The 26,958-nt window shown below is 44.0% G+C and overlaps 2 protein-coding genes and 1 long non-coding RNA gene across 6 annotated transcripts in view; 1 reads left to right on the top strand and 2 right to left on the bottom strand.

Annotated features, from left to right (window-relative positions):
• The window catches only part of XRCC5 (X-ray repair cross complementing 5), an 89,827-nt gene extending 88,511 nt beyond the window's left edge, over positions 1-1,316 (bottom strand). For all 3 annotated transcript variants that reach the window (XR_006205699.1, XM_042950091.1, XM_042950092.1), the window contains exon 1: positions 1,217-1,316. Coding sequence is in view for 2 of the 3 variants with exons in the window: in XM_042950091.1 (XP_042806025.1) it covers positions 1,217-1,237 (21 nt within the window). In the remaining variant the exon portion in view is untranslated. The remainder of the gene's footprint in view (positions 1-1,216) is intronic.
• LOC122226608 lies at positions 1,293-26,810 on the top strand. The gene is made up of 3 exons (XR_006205700.1): positions 1,293-1,466; positions 2,120-2,293; positions 26,542-26,810. It is a non-coding gene; the product is annotated as an uncharacterized LOC122226608 (long non-coding RNA).
• On the bottom strand, positions 6,326-26,890 carry TMEM169 (transmembrane protein 169). Of its 2 annotated transcripts, XM_042950093.1 has the most exons (5): positions 26,805-26,890; positions 26,145-26,336; positions 24,010-24,066; positions 9,495-9,859; positions 6,326-7,143 (listed from the first exon to the last, which is right to left on the bottom strand). In XM_042950093.1, exons 4-5 carry the CDS (start codon positions 9,763-9,765, stop codon positions 6,521-6,523), a joined length of 894 nt encoding a protein of 297 aa, XP_042806027.1. In that variant the 5' UTR covers positions 9,766-9,859; positions 24,010-24,066; positions 26,145-26,336; positions 26,805-26,890; the 3' UTR covers positions 6,326-6,520. The 2 variants fall into 2 exon arrangements, with proteins under 2 accessions (XP_042806027.1, XP_042806028.1); XM_042950094.1 differs by lacking the exons at positions 26,145-26,336; positions 26,805-26,890 and adding an exon at positions 24,563-24,767.
• Between the last annotated feature and the right edge of the window lie 68 nt (positions 26,891-26,958).

The following is a 26,958-nucleotide window of genomic DNA, read 5'->3' as shown; positions in this document are numbered from 1 at the left end:
GGTCTGTGTAACACTTCCAACTTCCTTTCTGGCAAGGAATAAGAAAACCAGGGAAGGGAAACTGAGCAACATAGTAACTCTTCATTAACACACGGAAACAATACAGACTGTGAGAATTTTGCTGCAAGTCCACCTGCCATAAACAGTTGCTCCACTAGAGCTGCAGTATTTTCAGCAGCTGAAAGGGGAGGAACAAAAAGGTAAGTGGCATCGAATGTTCATAATTGCTTTAATCCACATTTCCCAATGGGGCGTTGAGGGGACTAGGGATCGTTGTTGAAATTCCTATCTTGTTTATCTGTATACGCGATGCCTAGTAAAGGGCCTAGCCTTTGGATGGTTGGATGGATGAACAATTCCCTGGAACACATCTCCCTCTAGTGATCATTCAGAGACAACCACCACTCTCTGCCTATATTGAAAAAAGTCATTTAAAAATTCCATCATAATGTCTATTATTAATGTGGGACACTGAGGGTCACAGGCTCCTAGCAACACAGATAGGGCTCTGAAACCTGACAGCCTGGGGTCACGTATGAATTCCACCTCTTACGGACTGGATAACCGTGGGCTAATCATTTCACTTTCTTTATGCCTCAGTTTTCTCAACTGTAAACTGGGAATAACAGCTCTCACCTCGTGGGTTTGTTGTGGAGATTACATGGGATAAGAATAAAGCATTTACATCAGTGCCTTACAGGGCAAATTTTCGATAAATGTGAAAGATTGTTACAGAGGTAATAACATGGCGCTTTACGTTTTAAGTTACGTATTTTACTCACAGACCCTCTCTGAACTCCAAGTCTGTGGGTAGGTGCTTATCAAACCTTTCATTCTCGTATAGATTTTATAAAAACTAAGGCTCAGAAATGGAGGAGCTGAAAGAAGTGATGGAGGAGAAGAGGTTGGACTAAGAAAGAAAGAGGGTGGGAAAGAGGTGGGACAGGGAGGTGATGAGGAGGAAGTCAGAGGATGGGAGGGCCGAGGAGGCGGAGTGAGGGGGGAGTAGACGAGGCTCAAATTCAGGTCTTCTGACTCCAAACCCCCAGTTTTTCTCAGCGCAGCCTTCGGGCCGGCCCTCGGGATCCGGCCACGGGCCGCCGCGATCACTTCTTTCTCCCATCCTTGGCACCGCGGTGATCCCACGATTCCTGCTTCCGAACCACCCTCTCCGGATGCCCTGCACCAGGAAAACCCAAGGCCACGCTGTGTCTACCTTACTCCTGGACCGCGCCATGTTGTCCGCGCGCGGGTGCCTCAGCCGCCTCTTCCGGGCAGGAACCACGCGCACCGCTGCAAAGGTCCGGCGGAGTCGGAGGCAGGGCGTCGTAAAAAGAGCCGCAACTCAAGGAGCCTGGAAGAGGCGGGGAAACTGTGCGCTGACGCTCAGAGCATGCGCAGATACTTTGCGTCCTGCCTTGGTGAGGCGTTTGGGGACCTGGAGCTGCTCAGGTCTTTAGAATTAGGTAAAGATGAATCGCTGCCCTCAAAGATTCGCTTCCCTTTCCCGTTATTGAGAGTAATCCCTGCAGCAGTTAGTGTCAGAGTTCTGGAGTTCGAGTTCTTTGGGTAGGAGTATGAATCCAGAAAATCACCTAGCTTCTCTAAAAGCCTGTTGTGGGCGTTTTTGGTTTTGTTTTTGTTTTGTTTTGTTTTTCAAAAAGGGGCTAATGAAAGAGTAAACAGATGCGATGACTTTGGAACCAACTACTGAAGGAAGATTTCCAGGCAATCAGGAGTGGGATTGATTCCTTCCTTTGCAGAGGAAATGGGACGTGCACAGGCCAGGAAGCAGGACATAGCACCCGCTAAGGATTTCCCAATAGTCTGAAGTGTTGCTGGCTTGGAAGGGAGGAGGTGAGGTTTAATTCCAAAAACAAATCTAGGGAGGTGTTCTAGATCTGGGGGCTATCAGTCACAGTGCCTGACATGCTCACTGCCCCTTTCGAAAGAAAGTGCCCAGCTTGCTTTAGCCTTGCACAGAAACAGCGATCTTCTATACCGAATGACCAACTAGCTGAGAGGTGATTGCACGAAGGGTCTGGCAATCTGCACAGTAGCTGCAAACTTATGTCCAAACCGGGGAATCAAATCCAACCAGATTCTCTCCCTCCTGCAGATGGGCCTGGGATAAGCAGAAACTGAAGCTGAAAAGATAAGGATACCATGAGGAAGGAGGGGCCTGGAGGGAGACAGTGTTGTGCACTGGTGCCAGTAGAGTCAGACATTTTCAGAGCGTGCTCATAGAACTGGGGAGGCTCTTCATGATGAGGAGAACAAAGGCAAAAAAGATGTAAGTAAAATTAAATTTCCTTACAACTTGCAGGCCATTAACAAATGCTTGAAACAGGCAGAGGATGACATTCCTCAAGGAACTCACAACTGCCTTAATGTCAATGCTGTGATAGAGGCAAAAAGCAACTGTAGCTTGACAATAGCCAGACCTCTAAGATCCTGTAAGTCATCTTTAATATATGAAAGTCCATTTTAGAATCTTCCTTTGTCTTCACCCATCTACCCCCCAACTTAAAAGTATATAACCAATTGCTCCTCACCATCCCAAGCAAGCTTTTTCTGCCCACACGTCTGGTCCTTGTGTTTTAATAAAAACGTTTTTAATGAAAAAAAAAACAAAACATTTTTTAATTAAGAAAATGTTGATCATGTGCTCACAGCCCATGTCACATCACTTCAAGATTTTGATTCAAACCCAAGGGGTTCTTTTAAAACTCAAATATTATTAAAAATTTTTTTTTCTATGTAACAAGTAGATAGAATTACTGGAAATTCACTATGGTGAAGGAAATTTGTAACCTTCATGTTGATGAGAGAAAAACTCTCGAAAGGCCTGATAGACAAAGAAAGCCATTCTAGATTTCTTACTAAGTCAGCATGACTGTACGTAACCTGATTTATGGGCTGCCACATGTACATCATACATCTGCTTTGTGGATGACGGAACCCATCTCGTCCTTGAGTTACCGATCAATACTCATACTCCCTGCATCCCTTTGCGTTTAAGCTGGTGATTCCTGCCTTAAAGTACATAACCCGGTAAAAACTTCATTCTCCAAAGAGCATCTTTCCTGGGCAGCTGTCATCACTTGGGCTTGAATAAGTCTTACTTTTAGAGATTCTAAAAGGTTTGTTCATTTTGTGTCAACAATGTCTGTGCTTTTGTCTTGTATGTCGTTTCTAGTTCTTCTCTTTTCTCTTCCTCTTCCTCCCTCTTCCCCACTCTCTCACACCCACACCTTCTCCAGTACAGGTTCCTTTCCTGGGAGGAATAAGAGATTCTAGTACTTCTGCTTGTTTGCATCTTAAAAGGTGGGGGGGGGGGGGGGATGATGTTATCCACGAAGCTTTTGCAACGGATGGCCATCAAGGGCACAAGGAAACTTTTAGGTCATCTAAACTTTTTAAAAGTTAGCATCTTGTTATATTGAAAATCCTGGAGGAGTGCCTGGGTGGCTCACTCAGTGAAGCATGCAACTCTTGGTTTCGGCTCAGGTCATGATCTCATGGTTTGTTGAGTCTGAGCCCTGCCTCAGGCTCTGTGCTAACAGCGCAGAGCCTATGTGGGACTCTTTCTCTCCCTCACTTTCTGCCCCTCCACTACTCATTCTCTCTCTCTCTCAAAATGAATAAATAAATTTAAAAAAATGAAAATCCTGCAGAATAAGGGTCTTATGCCCCCTTGGACTTGAACTGACATGAAAGTGTTGCTTAATGTCAATAGAAAAGATGGTTTAGAGATAGCAATATCATCATGCTGGATCAATTATAGTTGACCCAGCTCAGTGTATTATGGCTGCAAAGCAGTTGGAAAGCATAGTCTTCCTTCCTGATATTCACCATGAAGACTGAATAACTATGAGCTAACAGAATGTTCCTGTATGGTGTTTATTCTCTAGGTATTTGCTGACAGCAAAGATGAGATCGCTTTAGATCTGCTTAAGTTTTCCTGCCTCTGGTCTAGGCTTTTACAAACCTTGTTAGAGCCCTTTTTGAATGATTTCAGTTTATAAGCCCATTTCCTTCACTAGGTTGTGAGCCTAACTAGGATGAAGGCTATGTCCTCTTCATCTAAGAATCCCTTGAACCTCACCTTCACCCCATCCTCCTCCATGCCACCATGGCCACTATACCCTAGTCCTAATCCTGATTATGTTTGGCCTTGGCCATTGGTTTCCCTAATCCCAGAAAAATGTGACAAATGTGGTTGCAACTTCCTAATGGAGGCCTAGGTAAATCCCCTTAAATTAGTGGAAAGATTCAAGATATAAGGATCCATATGAAGAAGGTTATACATACATAGGACAGCTACCATGCTCATCCGTTTTCTGCAGGCTGAAGCACTCAAAGCCATTTTAGAGACATTCACAGGCTATGTGAACAAATGTTAATTAGATTTTATTTTTATTTTCTTTGTCTCCATTTCAATGTTTTACATTTCTGCAAAAGCACCAGAGAGCACCAAGTTTATTTTCAAAAATGCTGGACAAAGTTTTGTTTCGTTTCGTGTGAAGCTAAGTTTTTGTTGTTGTTTTCAAAAGGGGTTCTTCTGAAGGTGGCATTCGCCATACGTTAGGCAAATGTCCCGGGCCTTCGTGAGAGGGTACTACTGACTCATCTGGTTTGATTCATGGCAGGTCTTTCCACAGTTTCTTCCTGAGACATGAATAAGAAATGGTCACCAGCTGTTCTTGTGAGGATCCAAACCTCCAAAAATCTGCTTGACCTCTTGGGATTCAATTCTTTGAAATTAGAAAGACACCCTCAAGAATAAATTTAAAAAGAAAAAAAAAAGTTTGGGGCACCTGGGTGGCTCAGTTGGTTGAGCGTCCAACTCTTGATTTTGACTCAGGTCATTATCTCAAGGTTCGTGGGTCCAAGCCCCCAGTGCTTGGGCTCTGTGCTGACAATGCAGAGCCTGCTTGGGATTCTCTCTCTCTCCCTCTGGCTCTGCCCCTCCCATGCACTCCCTCTCTCTCTCCCTCTCTCTCTCTCTCTCCAAATAAATAAATAAACTTAAAAAAAGGAAAAAAGGTTCGGATTCTATCAAACTGTATTCACCTGGCTTACATCCCCTAGTGGCCAGGAAAACACAAGCTTCACAGTGGAAAGCCACTGTCCCTTAAACTCCAGAAAGGTCTGAGTGAGTGAGGCTGTAAGTGAGGTCTTGCCAAAAGACAGAAAGCTAACTCTGTCTTCTACATGCTTAGGGCTACTGATCCCTGTTGGGGGAAGTTTTCAATCCCTCCCTACACAATCGTTAATATGTAGATTAGATTAAATATCACTGCCCAGTCCTGCCTTCACTACCAGGAAAAAAGTTATGCTACCAATTGCATTCAACTGTTCACTCTTCCTTCCTAAAAACCCTGAAACCACATGACATTACAGACTAATTGCAAAGTACATGAGCTGCTAATATCTATTTATAGCATATACATAGTATATATAGCTAGTATCTATGTATAAATTCTCTGTGTAACATTCAGGCCTAAATAAATAAATAAATAAATAAATAAATAAATAAAACTATATTAGCACGTTGGGATCTGGATATATTTAAGTAATTACTGTGAGGCAGAGATTCTTTCATGCCTGCCGAAATAGCCATGTTTCTTTTTTTGCTTAAATTAGCAGAACCCAAAAATTTAGCCTAGTATATAGTTGCCCAACCAAAAGACATTTCCTAGTCTCTTGTGCTTGTGAGGTCATGTGACTAAGGTCTGGCCAATAAGATCCAAGAACTGTTGAGTGACACTTCTGGGAAGTCTCCTTGAACAGGGAAGATAGGCACTTTGCCCTTTCCTCTGCCCTGCCAGAAAGGTGGGTGTGATGGCCGGAGCTGGAGTCAGCACAGAGGTGTTGAAGACAAGGACAAAGAGGGCTACCTCCTACTAATGGTAGGGGAATAAAGCCTGGGATTTGGATGACTTCATCAGGTCCCCTGATGGTCTGCCTCCAGACTTCTGCACAAGAAATAAAGAACCTTCCATCTTATTTGAACTACGGATATTATAGGGTTTTAATCATATGCCACTAAATCAAAATCTAAGTGATACACACAGATCTTTACTACACTATCCCTGCTACACTGTGGTAGCCCTGCTTCCTGTTTCTCTCCATCCTACTTCTTTTTGGTGAACTTGGTCTCCCTGGAGCCTCCTTTTTCACCCTGTCACCTTTAGTCACATACTCCCCTGGGTTCCAGGCACCAGTTTCTTCAGGCTCCTGAACTTAACACACAGCTAAGCTTCCTGTCCCAGATAAATGGTCATTTTAGAGCAAGGAATGAGAAGAATTCACCCATGGCTGGATTGCTTTAGCATAAATTGCTTTTCTGTTCCCTGCTCTCCTGGAACCATCAAGATGGTAGGACAGAAGAGTGTGGGCTAGAATTTTCCAGAACTGAGAGGGGTAGGGGGCTAATGTAAAGAACAAATCTTCTGGAATTGGAAGATGATATATAGGCTATTGGGACCACAGAAGGGAATAAGTTCTTGGAAGTTTAGACAGTGGAAGTTTCTACTTCCTGGGCGGAGTCCTTGTTGGAGAGAGTGCCTGAGATATTGTCAGATTCAAGCAACTCTACGATGCTGTAGGGAGAACAGTCCTCCAGGCCCAGCTTGCTGCAGAGCCAGCCACAGAAGCCTTTCTCCATGTCCCGGGCAGCTTGCCACCATGCCCCCCAGGACCATGAGAGCTGGACCACAGCAGCATAGAGGCCCAGGGAAGAGGCCATGGCCATGATGAGCACTGGATAGAAGAGAATGAGACAGGGGCAACATGAGATCTTGTGCCAGAAGGTCCTCTCCTCGTTGTACACGAGGAAGATGTTGTACCAGGTGATTGTGCCATAGTAGAACGAGACGACAAAAGAGAGGATAAAGACTACAGGCAGGCAGACCAGCGTCCAAAGGACCACGTGGGGCCCACGGTCAACTCCCATTTGGCAGGCCTTTCTGTCTTCAGGTGTTACTTCTCCTGATGACCCTTTTGGCTTCGTCAATTCTTGCAGCTCCTTCTCCGTCAGTGTGACGTGGATGTCCACCATCTGGCCCTTTTTCTTCCCTCGAGTAATGGTCCCGGTTAGTGTGACATAGCGGCTGTCCAAAGGCATGTTCCACATACCTGCAGGGCATTAAGGAGGTGAAGCCAAGGTCAGAAGAGTGGGCATTTCATCACAGTGTCATCCCCTGAGATGGGGGCTGGGTACAAGAGTTCCTGTTTTCACAGCACCTGGCCCAGTCCTAGAGTCAGTGATTCAGTGATGGACTGAGTGGACCTCCCTCAGGAAGGTGACCGCTGGTCTTATTACTCCCCCAGTGAACTCTCCCTCCACACGGGTGGGCCCTGAGAAAACGGCGAAGCAGGAGAGTGTTGTCTCCCCACTTCTCTGGGCCTCAATCTTGGCACAGTCTCTGTGATGTGAAGAGGTGTGAGGGACTTCGCCACAGACACTGCTTTAGAATGATCTTATTTCTAGTGTATAAGTGCTGTGAAAATACTGCTTGGGAGCGTCTACTAGCGTGTGTGAAGATGGCACCATGTGTGTATAGACTGATGGGCACCCTGCTCCCCTTCCCTTCTCAGCCTTGTCTCTGTGCTTCCATGAGAAAAGGCTTCCTCACATGCCTGGGGGCATCTCAGCCCTCATACCCAAGCTCTGTACACACACACACACACACACACACACACACCACACATACACCACCCGTGTCACAAATGCCCCCCCTTCACATGCACACACCCACATACCACCACCACCATTAAACGGCCATCCTTCGGCCATCCATCCTGGAGTGAGGCTGGAGATACTGAAACAGGGAAGTCCGTGGTCCTTCATATGTGAAAGTAGTCTCTGAGTGGAGGTGGGGGAGAGTATGGGCAGGACTTCTCACGCCCTGACTGCAAGAGGGACCGAATGGACCCGCCTAAAGAGCAGGTCCTGGGAGAGTGGCCGGGACTCTGACTATTCAGATAGAAGAGTTGTACTGCTCCCCCAGAACCTAAGGATTTCACAATCTCCGGCATCTCAGTAAATGACACCACCACCTACTTCTCTGTGGAGTCATTGCTGACTCTTCCCTGTCTCTCGCTACCTGCCTCTGATCCGTTAACAAGTTCCACATTGCCTCTCTTCCCTGGCTGTCTCTCCCGCTATCACCTGTCCTGGCCTCTATGTTAGTGCCGTTGTGGCTGCAGTGATACGACAGTCTCTCATCAGCTTCCACTCCTACCCTTTATAATCCACTCTTTATAGAGAAGCCAGAGTGGTTGTTTAGAAATATAAATGGGATGATGTCTCTCCTCTGCTTAAAAGCCCTCCACTGACTTCCCCTTACACTTTTAACCAATCCCCAACTCTTTACTATGATTGCAAGGCCCAGCATAATCCTCTTAAACACCTCTGCCCGTCCTCCCACAGTTCCCTATACTCCCTACACAGAAATAGCTCCATTCTCTGAATAGGCCAGTGGTGCTCCCATCGTAGGGTCTTTGCCCCTGCCGCTCCCCCTCCTCTACAACCTCTGCCCAAGACCATTTCATAGCTAGCTCCTTAATATCAGCTCAAATGTCACTCTCAGAGGCCCTTGCACAGCCATGCAATCTCTCCCCCCATGCCCTCCACCATTGCCATGGTTGATTGTCTTTGCAACTCATATCACTCTCTGAAATCACCTTTTATTTACTGACTTGTTCACTGTCTGTCTTCTCTTGACTAGGAGGTAAACTGCATGAGAGCAGGGACATTGCTTGTCTTGTCCACTGTGGGCCTATGTCTTAGAGATTAGAGCATCTACACAAATAGATATACCTCATCTGTCTATTGCTGCGTGGTGATGCTTAATCCGGACAGTCCACGGCTTCATTAGCAGCAACAGACATTCTTATACATGCATCCTTATGCCTATGGGCATAAGTTTCATGGGGTAGATACTAAGAATTTCTAGACGATAAGATATGCATATTTGGAATTTAATAAATACTGATAAACTTCCCTACAAAGTGGGTAAAGCAGATTCCATTTCTCCTTGAGGTATATGAGAGTATATCCATTTTCTCAGATTGATGTTATCATATTTTACCCAACTTTTGGCCAACTTATGTGTAAAGGGATATCATAACTTCTTGCTGTTATAATTTGCATTTTCCCGATTCTTGTAAAAGTCAACTATCAGCTTCTTTATCTTACGTGTATTAAATAATTAGCATAATCTCCTTGTGTTACTAATTTCTGTGTATAAGTCAGTCTCTTCTATTACACTAGGAGTTCAGAAAGGACAGAGGTCTCCATATCACTGAGAAGAGAACATAGTAAATGCTTAATAAATACTGTCCCTTTGTTGAATGAAGACTGCAACATTGTGAGAAGAACTGTATCAACAAGAAGAAATAGGTCATTGAGGGAATCCCTGTCTATCTTCTGGAGAATCCTCATTCCTTCCTGTGGCTTTAAGTAAGTGGCCCCAGAGACTTACCATCATCTGCAGGATAGTCTAGGAAATCATCCCCCTCCTCTTCTTTAGGTCGGTCTCCACCTTCTGATTCCCCAGGCTCCTCATCCAGTTTCTCATTTTCTGACCGGTAGATGATGATAGATTCTGGGCGGGACTCTTTCCTCTTCTTTTTCCGGCGACCCATTGTGGATTCCCCATCCAGGGTGAAGGCAGCGGCCATGGCCTTCCTCAGAGAGCCCTGGTGGGGACTTGGGAGCTGTCCCTGGACTTCTACTGGTGCCAGCTCTTCCATCCCAGTCCTCACGTCTCGCTATTCCTTGTGAAGAGTCTGACTTGCTTGAGCAAACTCACGACCCACACATCACAGAGCTTCTTCCTGGATGGGGCTATGCAAAGATGTTCCACCAATAAGTTCCACATAAAATAGGAAAGCAAAGCCATCAACAGGAAGCAAGTAGGGTGAGATGGAAAGGGGTCTGGGAAATGATTCTCAACTTGGCAGAAGCCTTCTCCTCCCTTTGCGTCTCATAACACTGTATTTTGGGAGTGCTGCGGAAATACTCTCACGAAATTGGATTCCTGTGAATAAAATTGTATGTGTGTTGCAATAATATGTTGTCATTTACACAACCTTGTAATGTCATCCAAAACTCCTCAGTTTAGCCAGATGCTGAGTAAAAGGAAGTTGGGTGAGGAAGCCCTATAGATAAATGGGAGTTAAAAACTATTGTCACTCCCACCAAACAGGCTTCTGGATGCCGAGACCTGCATTACAACTACACTCAAATGGATGAAAGCAACTTTCAGTAAGCTCCCCAAAGACAGCACATCACCAACCATGTCTACCATGGTGTTATTCTATGAAGGGCACCCATCTCCTGGCTTCTTGTTGGCCAAGATCCCAGAAAATTCCTGATATCTGTCCTATCACATTCTGCGAGACCAGTAGAGAGGATGTACACTTTTCCACTTTTAAGATTCTCTCTCCTCTTTCTGTCCTCCAGGTAAAGAGAGGTAGGGACAGAGGAAAGTCTATATAACACCTTTTAAAGAAGACACTGATTGGCCTGTGTTTTGGGTACACTGAACCATTAAGAGGAGAGAAATGTTTTCAGTGCTGCTACTAAAGAGGGGGAAATTAGCAAATTCCCAGTTAGTCATATTGAGGCAGCTAGGTGCTCATATGCTTTTTGAAACAACAACAACAAACAAAAACAGGAACTCAAAAATATGTCATTATGAACAGTTTCAAACATATGTAAATGGAGAAACTTTTTATTCTAGAAAGAGGCAAACCTGTACAAAAGTGAGAACAATTTTAATGAAATTTCATTGTCCCTTTCACCCAGTTTCAACAGTAATCAAAATATTCATAGCCAATTTATTTAAAAGCAAATCTCAGACACCATTTTATCTAACTATTTCAGTATGTACCTCTTACATACAAGGACTCTTTTTTTAAAAAAAAGATGACCACAGGGGTACCTGGGTGGCTCAGTCGGTTGAGTGTCTGACTCTTGATTTCAGCTCAGGTCATGATCCCAGGCTCATGGGATCAAGCCCCGAGTCAGGTTCTGCACTGAGCCTGGAGCCTGCTTAATGTTCTCTCTCTGCTTCTCCTGCGTTTGCACGCATGCATGCTTTCTCTCTCTCTTAAAAAAAAAAAAAAAAAAGCCACAATATCATCATCACACCTCATTTCTTAAAAAGAGCTTCTTTGTAGAGTTTATTTATTTTGAGAGAGAAAGCACACACAGTGGAAAGGGCAGAGAGACAGGAGAGAAAGAATCCCAAGCAGGCTCTGCACTGACAGCCCAGAGCTTCATCCCAGATTCATGAACCTGTGGTATCATGACCTGAGCCAAAATCAAGAGTTAGACGCTTAACCAGCTGAGCCACCGAGGCACCCCATCACACCTCATTTTTTAAAAACGATTCTTGAGGCAGCTGGGTAGCTCAGTCGATTGAGCATCCAACTCTTGATTCCTGCTCAGGTCATGATCTCACAGTTAGTGGGACTGAGCCCTGCGTTAGACTCTGTGCTGACAGCGTGGAGCCTGCTTAGGATTCTTTCTCCCTCTCTCACTGTCCCTCCCCCCACTCTAAATAAATAAATAAATAAATAAATAAATAAATAAATAAGTATTTAAATATTTAAAAAATAAAAACAATTCTTTAATGTCACCAAATATCCAGTCACTTAAAATTTCTCTGTTTAACAATTTAAAGTCTATTTTCTAGAATTGGGATACAAATAAGGTCTATAATTGTTTGTCTATAGCAATGCTGCCCATTAGAATTTCTGCATTGCAGGGGCGCCTGGGTGGCGCAGTCGGTTAAGCGTCCGACTTCAGCCAGGTCACGATCTCACGGTCTGTGAGTTCGAGCCCCGCATCAGGCTCTGGGCTGACGGCTCAGAGCCTGGAGCCTGTTTCTGATTCTGTGTCTCCCTCTCTCTCTGCCCCTCCCCCGTTCATGCTCTGTCTCTCTCTGTCCCAAAAATAAATAAAAAACGTTGAAAAAAAAAATTAAAAAAAAAAAAATTCTGCATTGCACTAGAAATGATACTCATAGACTGGGGAATTGCTTTTTTTTTTTTAATTGAATTCTCACCAATTTAAAAATAGCCACATGTGGCTACTGACTACTCTGTTGGACAGTGCAGGTCTGTATGCTCACTCTCCAATTTTTTCCTTTTCCATTTCCTTGTTAAAGAAGGCGGGTCATTTATCCTGCAGATTGCCATGACCTAGATTTTGCTAATCTCATTCCTGTAGGGTGTTCCTCTGAACCATGTATTTCCTCTAAATTGGTAGCTAGATACGCTTGATCAGATTCATGTTAGAATGTTTCTGGCTGGTTGTTTTGGCCAGACAGTGTTATAGAGGGCATTTTGTACTACTACCATGTGAAGGCACCTAATGGCAATTTGGCCATTTCTTGTGAAATTGGTACCCATTGATGATTACTGGCTAGACCTATCAATTAATTCATCAGGAGTTACAAAATAGTGGTATTCCATTTATCTTATTTCTTCTTCCTTTACTAACCAGAATACTCATATGCACTTTCATTTTTTTAACGTTTATTTTTGAGAGAGAAAGAGGGAGACAGAGTGCAAACAGGGAGGGGCAGAGAGAGAGAGGAAGACATAGAATCCAAAGCAGGCTCCAGGCTCTGAGCTGTCAGCCCAGAGCCTGATGCGGGGCTCGAATTCACGGACCACAAGATTATGACCTGAGCCAAAGCCAGAAGCTTAACCGGCTGAGCAATCCAGGTGCCCCCCAAAATTTTTAAGTTTATTTATTTATTTTTGAGAGAGAGAGAGAGAGAGAGAGAGAGCGAGCAGGGGAGGAGCAGAGAGAGGAGAGAGAATCCCAAGGAAGCTCTGAACCAACAGCACAGAGCCTGATGTGGGGCTTGAATTCACCAACTGTGAGATCATGACCTGAGCCCAAATCAAGAGTCAGATGTTTAACCAACTGAGCCACCCAGGTGCCCCCCTCACATGCACTTTTAACAAACCCAGTTTTAAACTGGGTAGAGGAGGCAAACAGCCTTGTTGTTATCCAATATGATTGGTAATTATACTGGGAAAATATCTGACTACAACAACTTCTATTAATATGAAAAATTTCTAAACTATTTACCAAATAAATACCTGTTTATACTTGGTAAAAACTATTTAGCAAATTCCCCGGTTTACAAACAACTCATCGAGAATTGTTAGATTCTACTCATAACCCTGCCACCCCAGGATCCTGGACACTGGCCACTCTCTAGGACTCCAGGTTGCCAGTTTTCTGTTATTTTTGTTCTCAGTTTCCAAGTCTTCATTTTCTTTCAGTGGTCTCTGAGTTTTTCCTCTCTTTCAATCCCACATGCACACTCCTTGGTTTCTCTTTATGCTCAGTAATAAGGCTTCTCCTCCATTTGTATTAAATGGTCCTAACGTTTAGTGGGCTGGCTCTGCCAGGAGGGCAAAAATAACAGAACAAAAAATCTACCTAGGCTCTAAGCGCTACTCAAATTGAAGCAAAGCTCCTGTATTAAAATTATGCATCTTTGATATTATCATGTTACAAGGCCGACTCTATATCATATTTCTTCAAATGCCAAAACACACATTTTTTTCCTCATCTTAATGTTTCTAAAATTTGGATGCATCTTAAGACCAATGGAACGACTTTTCCCCCTGAAAGGCTGAACTACCTTCCCAGCAAGTAGCTCTGGCTTATTGCCCTCTCGCCCAGGTTCTCCTTTGTCCTCCAGTTGTTAATTTTCTTCTCAGTCTCTCCACTGGATTGCAGGTACTTAGTCCTAATCACCTTGCAGGTATCTGGAACACATTGCCCAGGGACTGGGACAAAGAAGGTGCTAAGTGACAGAACTGAAGATGCCCACAGGTGTAAGTGGAACATTATGGGAAGTCCTCACAGCCTGACTTTGCCTGGGGAAGGGGAGGCTGTTTAAACAGAAAGAGCTTCATTATCTTCACAATCTTACACATGCAAGTGGTCGGACTGAAAGACATCTTAGATTACACACCTAAAAACAGAGAGATCCAGGACACAAAGGCTTCCTGAAATATATCTAGAAGACAAAGAACACAATCACTAGAATATTGACATTACCTTAAGGAGTATTTATGTTTGCCTTAATGGTATCAAGAAGCTCAAACAGTGCTCTCCTACCAAAGTAGCCCCAGTGCAGAAGAGAGTAGACATCCAGCCAGAAAGGTCTGGAAGGTTAGGCTGTAGCTTTCCCTAAGGCTAGAGGTTTGTTATTAAAAATGTTTGTGGGGGCGCCTGGGTGGCTCAGTTGGTTAAGTGTCCCACTTCAGCCCAGGTCATGATCTCACGGTTCATGAGTTCGAGCCCCGCGTCGGGCTCTGTGCTGACAGTTCAGAGCCTGGAGCCCTGCTTCGGATTCTGTGTCTCCCTCTCTCTCTGCCCCTCCCTAGCTCGCTCTCTCTCTCTCTGTCAGAAATAAACTTTGAAAAAAAATAAATAAAAAATAAAAATGTTTGTGAATTTTGAATTCTACTTTCTAAGAGTCTGTATTTAATATAAAAATGTTTTCCCTGGTGCAACTCCTCTAGTAAAACTGATGCTCGGTAAGTCATGCTGATGTGTGAAACAAAGGCAGAAGGAAATGGTAGATAAAATTAAATTTCCTTATAACCTGCAGCCCATAGACAAAGACTCAGTGCAAGCAGAATATAACATTTCTTTCAAGAACTCCTAACTGTCTTAATGTTAACGCTTTGCTAGAGGGAAACACAACCTTAGCCTGACAACAGCCAGGCCTCCAGAATCCTGTGAGTCTTCTTTTGGCATACGCCCTTGCCTTTGGAAGGCCCACAGGTGTAACTTCCCTTGCCTTTATGTCCCCCAACTCCGAAGCGTATAGTCAGTCACTCCTCACAATCCTGGGGCAGCTCTTTCTGCCCACGGGTCCCATCCTGGTGCTTTAATAAAACTACCTTTTTGCACCAAAGACGTCTCAAGAATTTTTTCTTGGTCATCAGCTTGGAACCCCAACACTTCAAACCCCATCAATACCAAGGTAATTCTAGGATGTGGGTGACCTCTGAGCACAACACTTTATATTTACCCTAACGTACAAATCTCAGAGCTTGAGAGTATAAAAATAAATAAAAGAAACTTCATTTAAAATGGAGTCCAGAAGCCCTGACGGGAGAACTGTCACGCAGGTATCACTCAACCTGTGCAACCTGTGCAAACAGCAGAGAGAGAAAATTAAGAATTATCTGGACAACTATCTTTTTTTTTTTTAATGTTCATTTATTTTGGAGAGACAGAGAGACACAGAATCCGAAGCAGGTTCCAGGCCTGAACTGTCAGCATGGAGCCCAATGTGGGGCTCGAACCCACAAACTGGGAGATCATGACCTGAGCTGAGGTCAGACACTTAACCAACTGAACCACCCAGGCGCCCTAGCTGGACAATTATCTTAAGGCCATTTTTCACTTGGAATTTTATTTCCTGCTTTTATGAAAAGGAAGGCGGATCTTTTTCTGCCCCAGCAACAATTCACTAACCACTGCTTGCAGCCAATGAGAAACTGCCACAGCCTTGAACTCTTGTTCTTCAATGAACTTGTTCAAAACAGCCCTCCCCAATTTCCTCCTAAAACCTAGTAAAAGCGGACCTTCCCTTTGTCTCTTGGGACTTGTCTATGGTTCATCATAGCTTGCTTGTCCTGAGTTGCAATTCCTTTGCCATTCCTGCATAAACTCATTCTGCTGGTAAAATAACTAGATATTCTGTTTTTAAGGTTGACAGGAGACTAGTATAATCCAGTGTTTTCCAACTTAGAGCTTCTATTTTCCTCTGTAGTTTCCCAGGCAGCCTTCGAAGGGCCTTCCCTGACCCTTCTACACAGTGGGAGTTTTTAAAGTAGGGGTGGAGCCCTCAAGCACATCTCAGGCTGAGGAAAGGTATCTTCTAAGGACCAAAGCTTCCCCAAAGCGGGAAGAAGGTGCTTCGCCATTTTGGTTCACTTCTATACCCCTTTCCTCTTCTTTTAAGATGTACGAGCATGTTTAGAGGGAGATAGGAATTCCAAAGACTAGAGGAGAGAAGGCCAACTTGCAAACCCCATTTTTCTTGTTCAACTTGTTCTCTCTCATTGTTGAGAGGGTGGCACCTAGGGGGATGTGGTAGGGCAAAATAAATGCATGCTTGGAGCTTGAGAGTACTAAATGGTTCCACCAACTTAGGAAAAGATGACTTTGTAGCTGTGGTAAAAAGTAGCCATCAGAACGAGTTGTAAAGCTGTTCAATTGATCAACAACAACTTCCCTCAGTAGTGATGCTTTTGGAAACCAGCCCGTTAGAGTCAGTATCTTGTTTCTAAAAGTCAATGAGGTTAGTGAATCTGCCCCTGACTGGCCGACTGGGGCTTTCACTGATGGGTGGACCATGCTTTTTGGGAATATCCAAAAGCATATTCACATAGGCAGTTGTTGATCAAACAGGTTTAAAACTATTTCTGGTGATTACTTGTTATCAAGGTTTTTCCTAAATTTGTGGGAACCTTTTAATTCTATTTGCTTGCTGATCTCATTTGATCAGATGTGTCTCAGAGCAAAGTATACTAGTTATCGATCGTCACGTAACAAATTACCCCAAATTTAGAGATTTAAAAAAACAACCGTGTTATACCCTACACAGTTCTGTGTGTCGGGAATCTGGGAGTGTCTCAGCTGAGTGGTGGGTAGGCTTCTTAGTCTGCTTTCTACCTAAAGAATTTGGGGATCCAAAGGCCTTTTTTTCTTTTGGACAGTCTCTGAACCCTTTAGTATTCTGCCAATTTAATTCTCTTAATAACTTTGTGGCTCTCCTGTGAATAGCTTTTGTGGGTCAGAAATGTGAGAGTGCCTTAGGTGGATGGTTCTGTCTCAAGGTCTCTGAAGATGGCCTGGCAGCAGTCATCTGAAGGCTTGGATGGGATTAGAGGATCTGCTTCCAAGATGGCACACTCAAATGGTGCTGACTCAGTTCCTCCTGGGCCTCTCCATGGGCTGTATGAGTCTCCTCACAACAGTGTCTCGTTTCCCCCAGAGTGAGTGATCTGGGAGCAGATTTTCTTCTTGACTACTTTAACTGTACTTTTTTTTTAAGTTTATTTATTTTTTCAGCAATCTCTGTACCCAATATGGGGCTCAAACTCACGACCCCAAGACCAAGAGTCACATGCTTTTCTGACTGAGCCAATCAGGCGCCCCTCAACTGTACTCTTGATCCTACCTCTTCCACATCCTTGATTTTCTCCCTCTCTAATACTTCCAACTTCTCCCCTTCACTGGTTCCGTTTTAACTACAAACAATCCCAGAATTCCCTGCCTAGAAAAACTGGTTTCACTTTGCCACTTATTCTATATGATGTCCTGTTTCTCCCTTTCACAACTAAGCTTCTTCGTCAAATAATCTATAGTCACTCATTACCAGTTTTCCTCCCAATGTCCTGTTCCCTTTACCATCTTTTTCTCCCTACTCCCAAACTCCTTTCCAACACACACACACACACACACACACACACACACACACACACACACACACAAACAGGTAAGTCATTTGGAGAGATAAGGAACAGGCCAGGAAATGAGCATTTACCAAGCCTTATGTGCCAGGCTGTAAGGTAAGTTTTTTACACGTTACTTCATTTCCACATCTCAACAAGCTCACCATTATATAAAGAAGTGTGATAACTTGAATATAAGCCTTTGCATAACTTCAAAGCCCAGAATTTCCCAACCAAGATTTAGAAGTCAAGTGTTAGTGGTGGTTGCAGTAGACAGCTGATGAGTTTGTATTTCTGCTTTCTTGGTTTGATTTGTGTTTTTCACTTTTTGCTATCTCAACCTCATTCCTCTTGCCTTTGGTGATAGAGCCACTCTCTTCTAGGTGGAATACAGCCTTGAAAGTCACCAGTGTGACCGCAGTGATCATTTTACCATCTGATTCTTCTTATTTACAAGTCATTCTTGAACCTTCCCTTACCTCCTTTGACTCTCTTTCTTTCCTTTTTTTAATGTTTATTTATTTTTGAGAGAGAGAGAGAGCACAAGTGGGAGACAGGCAGAGAGAGAGAGCTAGAGGATCTGAAGCAGGCTCTGAGCTCACAGTTCAATACGGGGCTTTAACTCATGAATCATGACCTGAGCCGAAATCAAGAGTCAGCTGCTTAGCCAACTGAGGCGCCCCCTTCCTTTGACTTTCTCCCGTCATTCTCTTGCTACTTTTCATGCCCTCAGTCTGCCTCTACTCCCTTATTTGTCTCCTTCAACTGTAATAGCCAGTGCTTTTGAGACTCAATTCTCAACTGACTGCCCTCTATTCTCAACAGCACATTTTCTTCTTCCTGTTGAAATATGCAGCCTTCCTGACTATCGATACCTCTATGCCAAGAATGCCCAAATATAGAATTAATTATATAGAATTAATATATCATCTAGATATTCTCCACTTAAATATCTTGCCATGTCTGGCTGGGCATGTTCAAACCAAACTCATCATTTTTATTTCTAGCAGACTTAACCTCTTAGATTACCAAGAGGATAGGAAAACAGAGAAGGGAAAGGAGAAAGGGATGAAGAAGGAAACGCTACAACATTTACGCTGTTCCTATCCATAAAAGATAACATTTACTGACTGTATAATGTGTTAGGTTCTGTGTTAATTGCTTATATATGCATTTTCCTATTTAATTATATTTTAATAATTTTTGGACAATACTCTGTGCCAGATATTATACAATTGTCTCAGGCACAACAATCTTATAAAAACAAATACTGTTTTACAAGTGAGGACATTTGGACTTAAAATCAGTAAAAACCAGAACTCCTTGGTGTAATCATATTGTTTAATTGTTACAGCAAACCAATAAGTACGTACTATTTTTTTTAATAGGTATGATTATTATCCCCATTTAGAGGAGTAATTTGCTCAAGGTGACATGGTGATGAGGCTGGGACTTGAACCCACCAGGTTTGCTAGTTTCAAAGCCCATGTTCTATTCATTGGGCCATGCTGCCTGCCAACATTTACCCAAGATTCTATACTTAAACCCCTAGAGTTGTCTTTGATGAGTCCATTTTGCATATTAGGGATATATTCCCACGTCTCTAATAGTAATCTGTCTCTAAGTCCTGCCAATCATTCCCAGGAAATCTCTTTGTTCATCTCTCCCTTTGAATCTCTACTCCCCCACCCCACCCCACGCTGGAGCACAGCTCTCCTACTACTTCCTCCAAGCTGGTTTTTCAGCCTCTCATTCCAGAATTCTTCATCAACCATTTTAAGTGGTAATTAACAGAACAAAACATCATTTTTATGTTGTCCAGTAATCATCACTATCTTGCCATTCTGGACTAAAATATATCTAAAGGGTCTGCTTGGTGTTTGAGGTTCTCCAATTCATGCCCCACCTTTGGATTCAGTAGCAATTTTGTCCCTTCCCCACAGCATGACTAGTTGACATATCTACTTATGTTGCTTTTAACACCATCTTCACTTTCCTCCACCCCTTTCAAGCCTGGGGCAAGACAGACTCAATCACTGGTGTCCCCTTCTGTGACTACCCCAGCACACCCATCTCTCCCCACCCCAGTCCTGTTGTTGCAGAACAGTGGGGACAATGGACTAAGTGTTCAAGGGTCAAATGCCTAGGATGGATTGATACTTCACTAATGTTAGTTTCTAATCCCTTTCTTTTGCCTTCTCCTACTCTGTATTTCAGTAGCCTCTGCTATTGGTACTATGCTCTCTCAGTGCTTAATTATGTAGCATTTCATATCATCTTGTATTGAGTATGAATGACCTCATTAGTTTTCATTGATCTTCCCAGGGAGATTATAAAATTTTAGAAATCAGGAACTGTCTTATACTTCTTCACCTCCCATGGTAAGACCCTGTGACTGGACACGTAGTAAACACTATGTCCTTTTGATCTGATAGGACAGAGCAGAAAGGAAAATGCCTATTCAGAATTAGGATATAACTGTTAAGAAAGGAAGGTTTAGTTATCTTCCCCATTTTTGTCCACTTTATTATGTGGTTAATATCATTTTTATTCCATTAATATTTGATCTGAGAAGCAGGTTCTGAACATTTCTCCTTCCTTCTAGATTCCATAAAATAGAGAATGAAACACATTTCCCCTGTTTCCAAGGCTTCATAATCAATAGAATTCAGAGGAGAGACAGGGTTTTGCTCTTTTCTCTGGAAGGCAGGCCTTGCATATTCTCCACTTATGGCACAGTCCAATGATTAACAAATATAGTACAGCAGGATATTAACCTCAATCAACCGCTAACTCTGGATTCTCAGTCATCCCAAGGGAAAACTAGGTTTTAAAGAGCATGCTTAGACTCGTATGCATAAAATAACTGGTTTTAAGTCACTCTTGATGGAAATTCTCCAGAGCATTCTTAAATTCATCCATCACTTTTCCCCATCTCTATTGCTACCATTCTTGTCTAAGGGGCCATCCTTTCTCATCTGTGGTTCTAAAAAATGCTTCTTGTCTTCTGGCTCCTACTCCTGCTGTTTTCCAATCAATGTCCACTCAGCAGTAAGAAATATCTTTTGAAAACAAATAAAATCATGCTGTTCTTTGCTTAAAACCTCCAGTGATTTCTCATGGGTATAAAATAAGATCCAAACTTTTTCTGGTGGCCTAAGGACTTGTGTGATGTGGCCCCTCCCCACCCTGCCATCCTATGCAATATACCACCTCCTTCATACATACCTCCTATACTACAATCACTTCGGCTGCCTATGTATTCCTCAGGAGCACCTGAGGCCTTAAATACTGTGTGCCTCGCCTGGTATCTGCTCCAATCTTGTCATGTCACATGGCCACCATCATTCTATCTCCCAAGTCTCAGTTCACTTGTCACCTCCTCCAAAGCTTTCCCAACACCAAACCTTCAACTAGGCTCCCATCCTGCTATTCATTATTCTTTCTCACAACAGCCTATTTCATGTACAAGACTTATCAACATCTGTAACTTTTACTTGTTATTTTACTTGTTTATTGTTTATCTCCTCTACTGGACTATAGGCTCTAGGAAATGGTATTGTATAAGTAGGCCATCGAAAGGTGTTCAATAAAAAAATTTTAAGTGACTGGATTAAGGATTTGGGTTGGGAGGGGCAGTCTGAAGTGGTAGCAATTAAAGATTAGCCTGATTTTGTCAAAAACTGAGGCTGAAGAAAAGTTTAATAAAGAGACATTAAACAGTTCCTCTGTGCTTAATAAGCCCCGTTATGGTTCAGTTGATAAGTGGTTCTCCTGTATCCACTTTCTCCTCCAATAATGGAGGTTTCAGCTGGTCGCATTACTTCCCTCCTAAAGATAACATGTCCCAGCATCCCTTGAGGCTAGGTGTGGTCGTAGGACTAGTCTCTGGCCGAAAGATGTGATTAGATGTGATGTGTGCAACTTCCCTGCCTGGCCCTCTCCTTTCTCTTTTCACCTTCTTGAGAGCTGGAATGTGAACTTGATGAGCCATTTTCAGCCATGCAGACAAAAGCAACCCCTTAAGGATGACAGTGGACTGAGATGGAAAGAATCAAAGTCGCTGGGACAGCCATAAACTCTCTTCCTCTGGGTTGTAATATGAGAGAAAAGTATTTTCCGTGTTTTAATCCAGGATTATTTTGGTCTCTTAAGGCAGCTATACAAAACTCCTACCTAATATACTAGGATTGTCCAAGAAGTTATTTTATGTCTTAATCTCTTTGCTGTGTTCTAATTTGTCAGCCCTGATGCATAGGCAGATCTTGATATACATTTCAAAGTTAGAGCATAAAATGACATCATACCTGGTAATGGCTGGTTTAAGCAGTTTTTATTTTCCCGGGTGGGCCAGAAATTCTAAAGCTTAGCTCAGTCCATTAGGTGTCCAACTCTTGATTTTGGTTCAGGTCATGATCTCATTCAGTTGTGAAATTGAACCCCACATCAGGCTCTGTGCTGGGCATGGAACCTGCTTATGATTCTCTCTCTCTCTCTCTCTCTCTCTCTCTCTCTCTCTCTCTCCCTCTCTCCCTCTCTCCCTCTCTCTCCCTCTGTCCCTACACCCCCCTCAAAAAAAAAAAAAAAAAAAAACCAACTCAGCCGTCGAGTACAAAGGATGTCACATTGATGTTGGCTCAGCTCCACCAAAAACCCACTAGAAGTCCATATACTACTATATACTATTATGGACTGAATGTTTGTGGCCCTCCAAAACTCATGTGTTGAAATCTTAACCCCCAAAGTGACAGTATGAGGAGGTGGGGGTCTTTGGGGGGTGATTAGGTTATGAGTGTAGAGCCTTCACAAATGAGATCGGTGTCCTTATACAAGAGAACTCAGAGAACTCTCTTGCTCTTTCTACTCTGTGAAGGCACAGCAACAAAATGGCCATCTAGGAATCAGGCTCTTACCAGACACTGGATCTGCCAGTACCTTGATCTTGGATTTTCCAGCATCCAGAATTATGAGAAAAATATATTTGTTATTTAAACCACCCAGTATATGGTATTTTTATTATAGCAGCTTGGACAGACTAAGACAGATAGTGTTCTCTGCTTTAGTAAGCTAGCCAACAGTGTCCCCAAAGCAGTTTTATTAAAAGAAAACCAACAGCTCTTAGGCATTCAGTAAAAGCCCAAAGACTCACAACACCACAAAATGAGCATCCCTATCGAGCTATAAGGCCTTTGTAGGGCTGAGTCATCACAAAGGACTCTAGTTCTTGCTTCCTGCTGGCCAGTCCCCCTCCAATCACTCAGTCACTAATTGCCCCCAGCCCTGCTCAAAACACACACCTCCAGAGTGGTGTTCCACTGCTGGTTCAAGGACCTCTCACTATTAGGCATAATTTCCTGGAGTCTGCTCACAGTTCTCTGCTCCCAGATGGTCACGGGAGCAAACGTGATCCAGTGCCTTCTCCAAACCCATCCAGATACCCTGCAGAACTTGGGGGGGAGAAACCAGGAAGCTTTGAAGCCTCTGCCCTTATGTGCAATTAATTGCAGGAAGGAAAGTAACTCACATGGATGAATTATGGCTGGAAAAAAGCTAATAAATGGCAATGACAACAAGGTTAAACATCTGGCTACAATAAGGAGTGGTGGGGGCTATGGTAAGCATAAGAGTTCAGGTCTTGTCTGAAACAGGAAGTTATCGTATCCCTCTCTTCAACCCACCAAGCCCACTATTCAACCAAGTGCTTTCACAGAGAGATGCAGGCCCATTTGGTATGGGTTGTCTGGAATTTCGTGTGAAAGTTCCTGATTTTATTGTCATGATTAGTCCAAATTTAAATAAATTACCACACAAATAACCAAAACAGAACATAAATGGTCTGCTATTCTGCCACCTTTGGTTTATACAGTTTCCAAATCAGGGTGCCCTGTGCCATTGATTTAAGAACAATCAGGAGTTTTATTTGTTTGTTTTGTTTGTTTGGTTGGTTTTCTTTTATTCCCCACCCCCCAGGAGTTGTTTTATTGTACCTTTCCCATATGGACACATCTCCCTCTTCCAAGGAACCTGAACTGGGGCTGGAAGGGTAGAGCATGATCATTTTCAAGTTAATTTCTACTATTACTGCAGTGAACTGTGCCTTGCTACAGCCTTACTGCTCTTTCAATTCTTCTCTGATTCCTGTATCTGTCACCCAAAGGGCCACTTATCACCTGTCTGGAGTCTCCATACTCTGCCAGTAGCATTGTGGTTTTACCACCGTGAGATGCAATAGGCCGGCTAGGAAAAAAAATGTTAACTATTTTACCACTGAAAATTACTACTGGCCCCTGCCAAGACAGCCGCACCAATGTAAAGGTGGAAGGGAATTTAGCTCAGACTGATGACAAGTGATGGGAACAATGAGGCGACAGGACCTGCCAACCTCCCAACTTCTTGCCAGTTGCTGCAAACTGGCTGTGAGTTAGATTATACCCTGTTCCTTCATGGTCCTGGGAGCAGTATTTCTCTTGTCATTGCTCAACCTACCTGTCCTGAAAAGCCTTCACACTGTGGCTGGTTCATCATCCAGAGGCATCTGACTGTCTACAGAGGAAAGAGTTCCTGTTAGTGACAGTAGTGGGTTACAAGGAGCTTGCACATCTTACTGGGAAGAGCTGTAAAACTGGATTTTCACTGTCTAATCTTTTATTTGTTTATTGTCCTACCTCCCATGACACATATACCCCTTCTACCCTTCCATTCCCACTGCCGTCACACATATTTACTAGAATAAAAACTCAACAAAGGCAAGGGGCGCCTGGGTGGCTTAGTCTGTTGAGCATCCAACTCTGGGTTTTGGCTCAGGTCACAATCTCACAACTTGTGAGTTCAAGCCTCGCATCGAGCTCTGTGTTGACAGCTCAGAGCCTGCTTGGGATTCTCTGTCTCCCTCTCTCTCTGCTCCTCCCCCACTCACACTCTCTCTTGGTCTCTCTCTCTCTCTCAAATGAATAAATAAATAAACAGTAAAAAAAAAAAAAAAGCTCTCCAAAGGCCAGGACACCTAACTGTACTGTCCCCCATACTGTATGATTCACACCTAAACAGTACCCAGCATGTGGCAGATACTCAATAAATATTGGCAAAATACTGGTTAAGAAAAAGCTGGTTAAGAATCTTATTTAGGTGAGTTGGTTCAGGCCTGCTCTTTCTTCTAGGTGGGAAGTGACGAGATGCCTCATTGACATTCTTTTAGCACCGAGATTCTCTGAATGCTGAGAGTCTCACAGGCCTCAGTCAGTAGGAGCCAGCAGCTGCTTTGAGGCAGGAGAAAAGGAAGTTATCAGGCAGACGGGAGGGGGGGGGGCAGGGGTGGAAAGATGCGTGAGCATCTCAGAAGATGAAGGGAGTCAATAGTCAATGCTAATAGGGTATGACAGAGGGGGAGTGTGGAAGGATCATGGCCCTGGAGATGCCTTTTTCCCTAGGACAAAGGGGGCAGTGATGCAGAGCACAGGGCAGCATTCGATTTGGCCAAAGGAATGTCAGTGGAGCCTGGCATAGATGCCCACAGAGGAGATGGCTCACACAGGAGCCAGAATTAAAATCTGGAAGCAAAGAGCCTCCAAGAGGCAGCTGTTTCTGTACTTCCAGGCCTTTTGGGGTTAATCAGACTTTCAAACCCTCAGTGAAGTGAGAGGCAGCGGCAAAGAGCACAGGCCCTTTCATTTTAACAGAGGATCTCTCAAAAGAGACCCCACATCTCCCGTAATCACTGATTCTCTTTGGACTGTGAAAATAGAGCTTTCTGACTGTTCAGACTGCAACTTCCTTGCACCCAAGGAATGGCTCCTTGTCATCCTCAAGAGGCAAAACTGGCTTAAAGCTAGTGCAGTCACCTTCTCACTGGAGGACTGCAGAATCCCTCAATTCCCCGCCCCCAGCCCAACTGCCGAGCAAAGGTGCAGCACAGTCAGGCACACACTGACCCACCTGGGCAGCCAGAGCTCTGTGAATCCACAGGTCCAAACCATGTCTCAAACCACATTAAATTATATCTTTGATAAAATTATCTTTAAAAGAAATTTAAGGTGCTCTTTGCTCCCAAGAAAGAAAGCATGGAATTTTCTGGAATAGGAATGCCCTCAGAATTGATTCACTGTTTCTCTTCCTGTTTAAGAAAAAATACTTTGTCACTGGAATCAAATCACTATCTAGCAAATGGGAGGATAAAGAGATTTCTTCCCTTCTTTAATGAGTGTAGATTGGAAGCTGTCATCTGCAAAGACAGATGGGCAAGTATTTCTTAAAGGAGGTCAGAGAAGGGCAGGGGGATGGAGGGCCAGAGAGGAAGTGATATCTGATTCCACTTTCAACAAACCCCATTTCTAATTAGCTTTGTGAATAACCAGCTGATGGGTGGGCCCAACAAAAGAATGATGGCATTTGTTTGCTTTTACAACATCTCAATACCTTGCAGGGGAAAATACAGTACTCTGACTGCAGACTTAGAAATAGCATGTTGCCTGGATTGTGAAGACCACAGCACCACACACATCCCCTAGATCTGCCAAATTCTTAGGCCACGTCTCACTAGGCCAGTCCAGGTATAAGCTCACTCTGGTGGGTTGACAGCATGAAGCTAGACGATACGGAGGAGGATCTGAATAATAATAACTCACCGTTACTGGGTATCAAACCGCCGGTAAGAAATTTCCCCCATCCTCAGGATGCTCGCTTCCCTAAGGAATGAACTGGAGGATAGGATCTCACACACACATCTTGCAGGCAGCACGCAGACTCATCAATTTATGCTGCCCGGCTGAAATGGATTAGATCTCAAACCTGGTAAATGTTGCCTCTTCTGTTCATTGCTGGGCGGGGAAAGGGAGACGAGTTGGAGGTGGGTTCTAGTTTATTTTTTAAAATCATTTAGTATCTTGGTTCTGTGGATTACTGCAACGGCACCCTTCACTCCCTCCCCCCACCCCCTCCTCGGGGTCTCTTCCAAAGGGTGAAAGGATCTGGAGGCCAGATTTCTTCCCCCGCGGCTAATCCTGCCTCTTTCCTTCCCAGCAGAGGTCCACAGCCACTGGAGCCAGAGCATCCATGGACGTCGGAGGCAGGCGGGCGCAGCAGGGCTCCCGAGCTGCAGCCTCTCTTTCCCCAGATGCCCTGGAGATTTCATCTTAATTAACCACGAGAGCTATAGCACTGAGGATTGAATTTTTCGTGAGAGAGCACACGCCCGCTTTTTGTCTGCTTCCCTTCCTCCGGTCCCCACAATGGCATCGAAATAAAAAAAAAGAAAGAAAGAAAAAGCAACGAACAAGCAGTCTCACCTACACGTGCCGGGGACAAAGTCTGGCGGAGGACCCAGACGGAGTCAGGAAGCCGCCTCCCGGGAGCAGCCATCCGCTGGGAGGCTGGGGACCTGCCTCGGCGTGCGGGCGGGGCCACGGGGCGGGGCCACGGGGGCGGGGCCACGGGGGCGGG

The sequence above is a fragment of the Panthera leo genome, chromosome C1 (genome assembly GCF_018350215.1).
Source record: "Panthera leo isolate Ple1 chromosome C1, P.leo_Ple1_pat1.1, whole genome shotgun sequence".
Taxonomy (NCBI): Eukaryota; Metazoa; Chordata; class Mammalia; order Carnivora; family Felidae; genus Panthera; species Panthera leo.
This window is presented reverse-complemented; position numbering and strand designations above follow the sequence as displayed.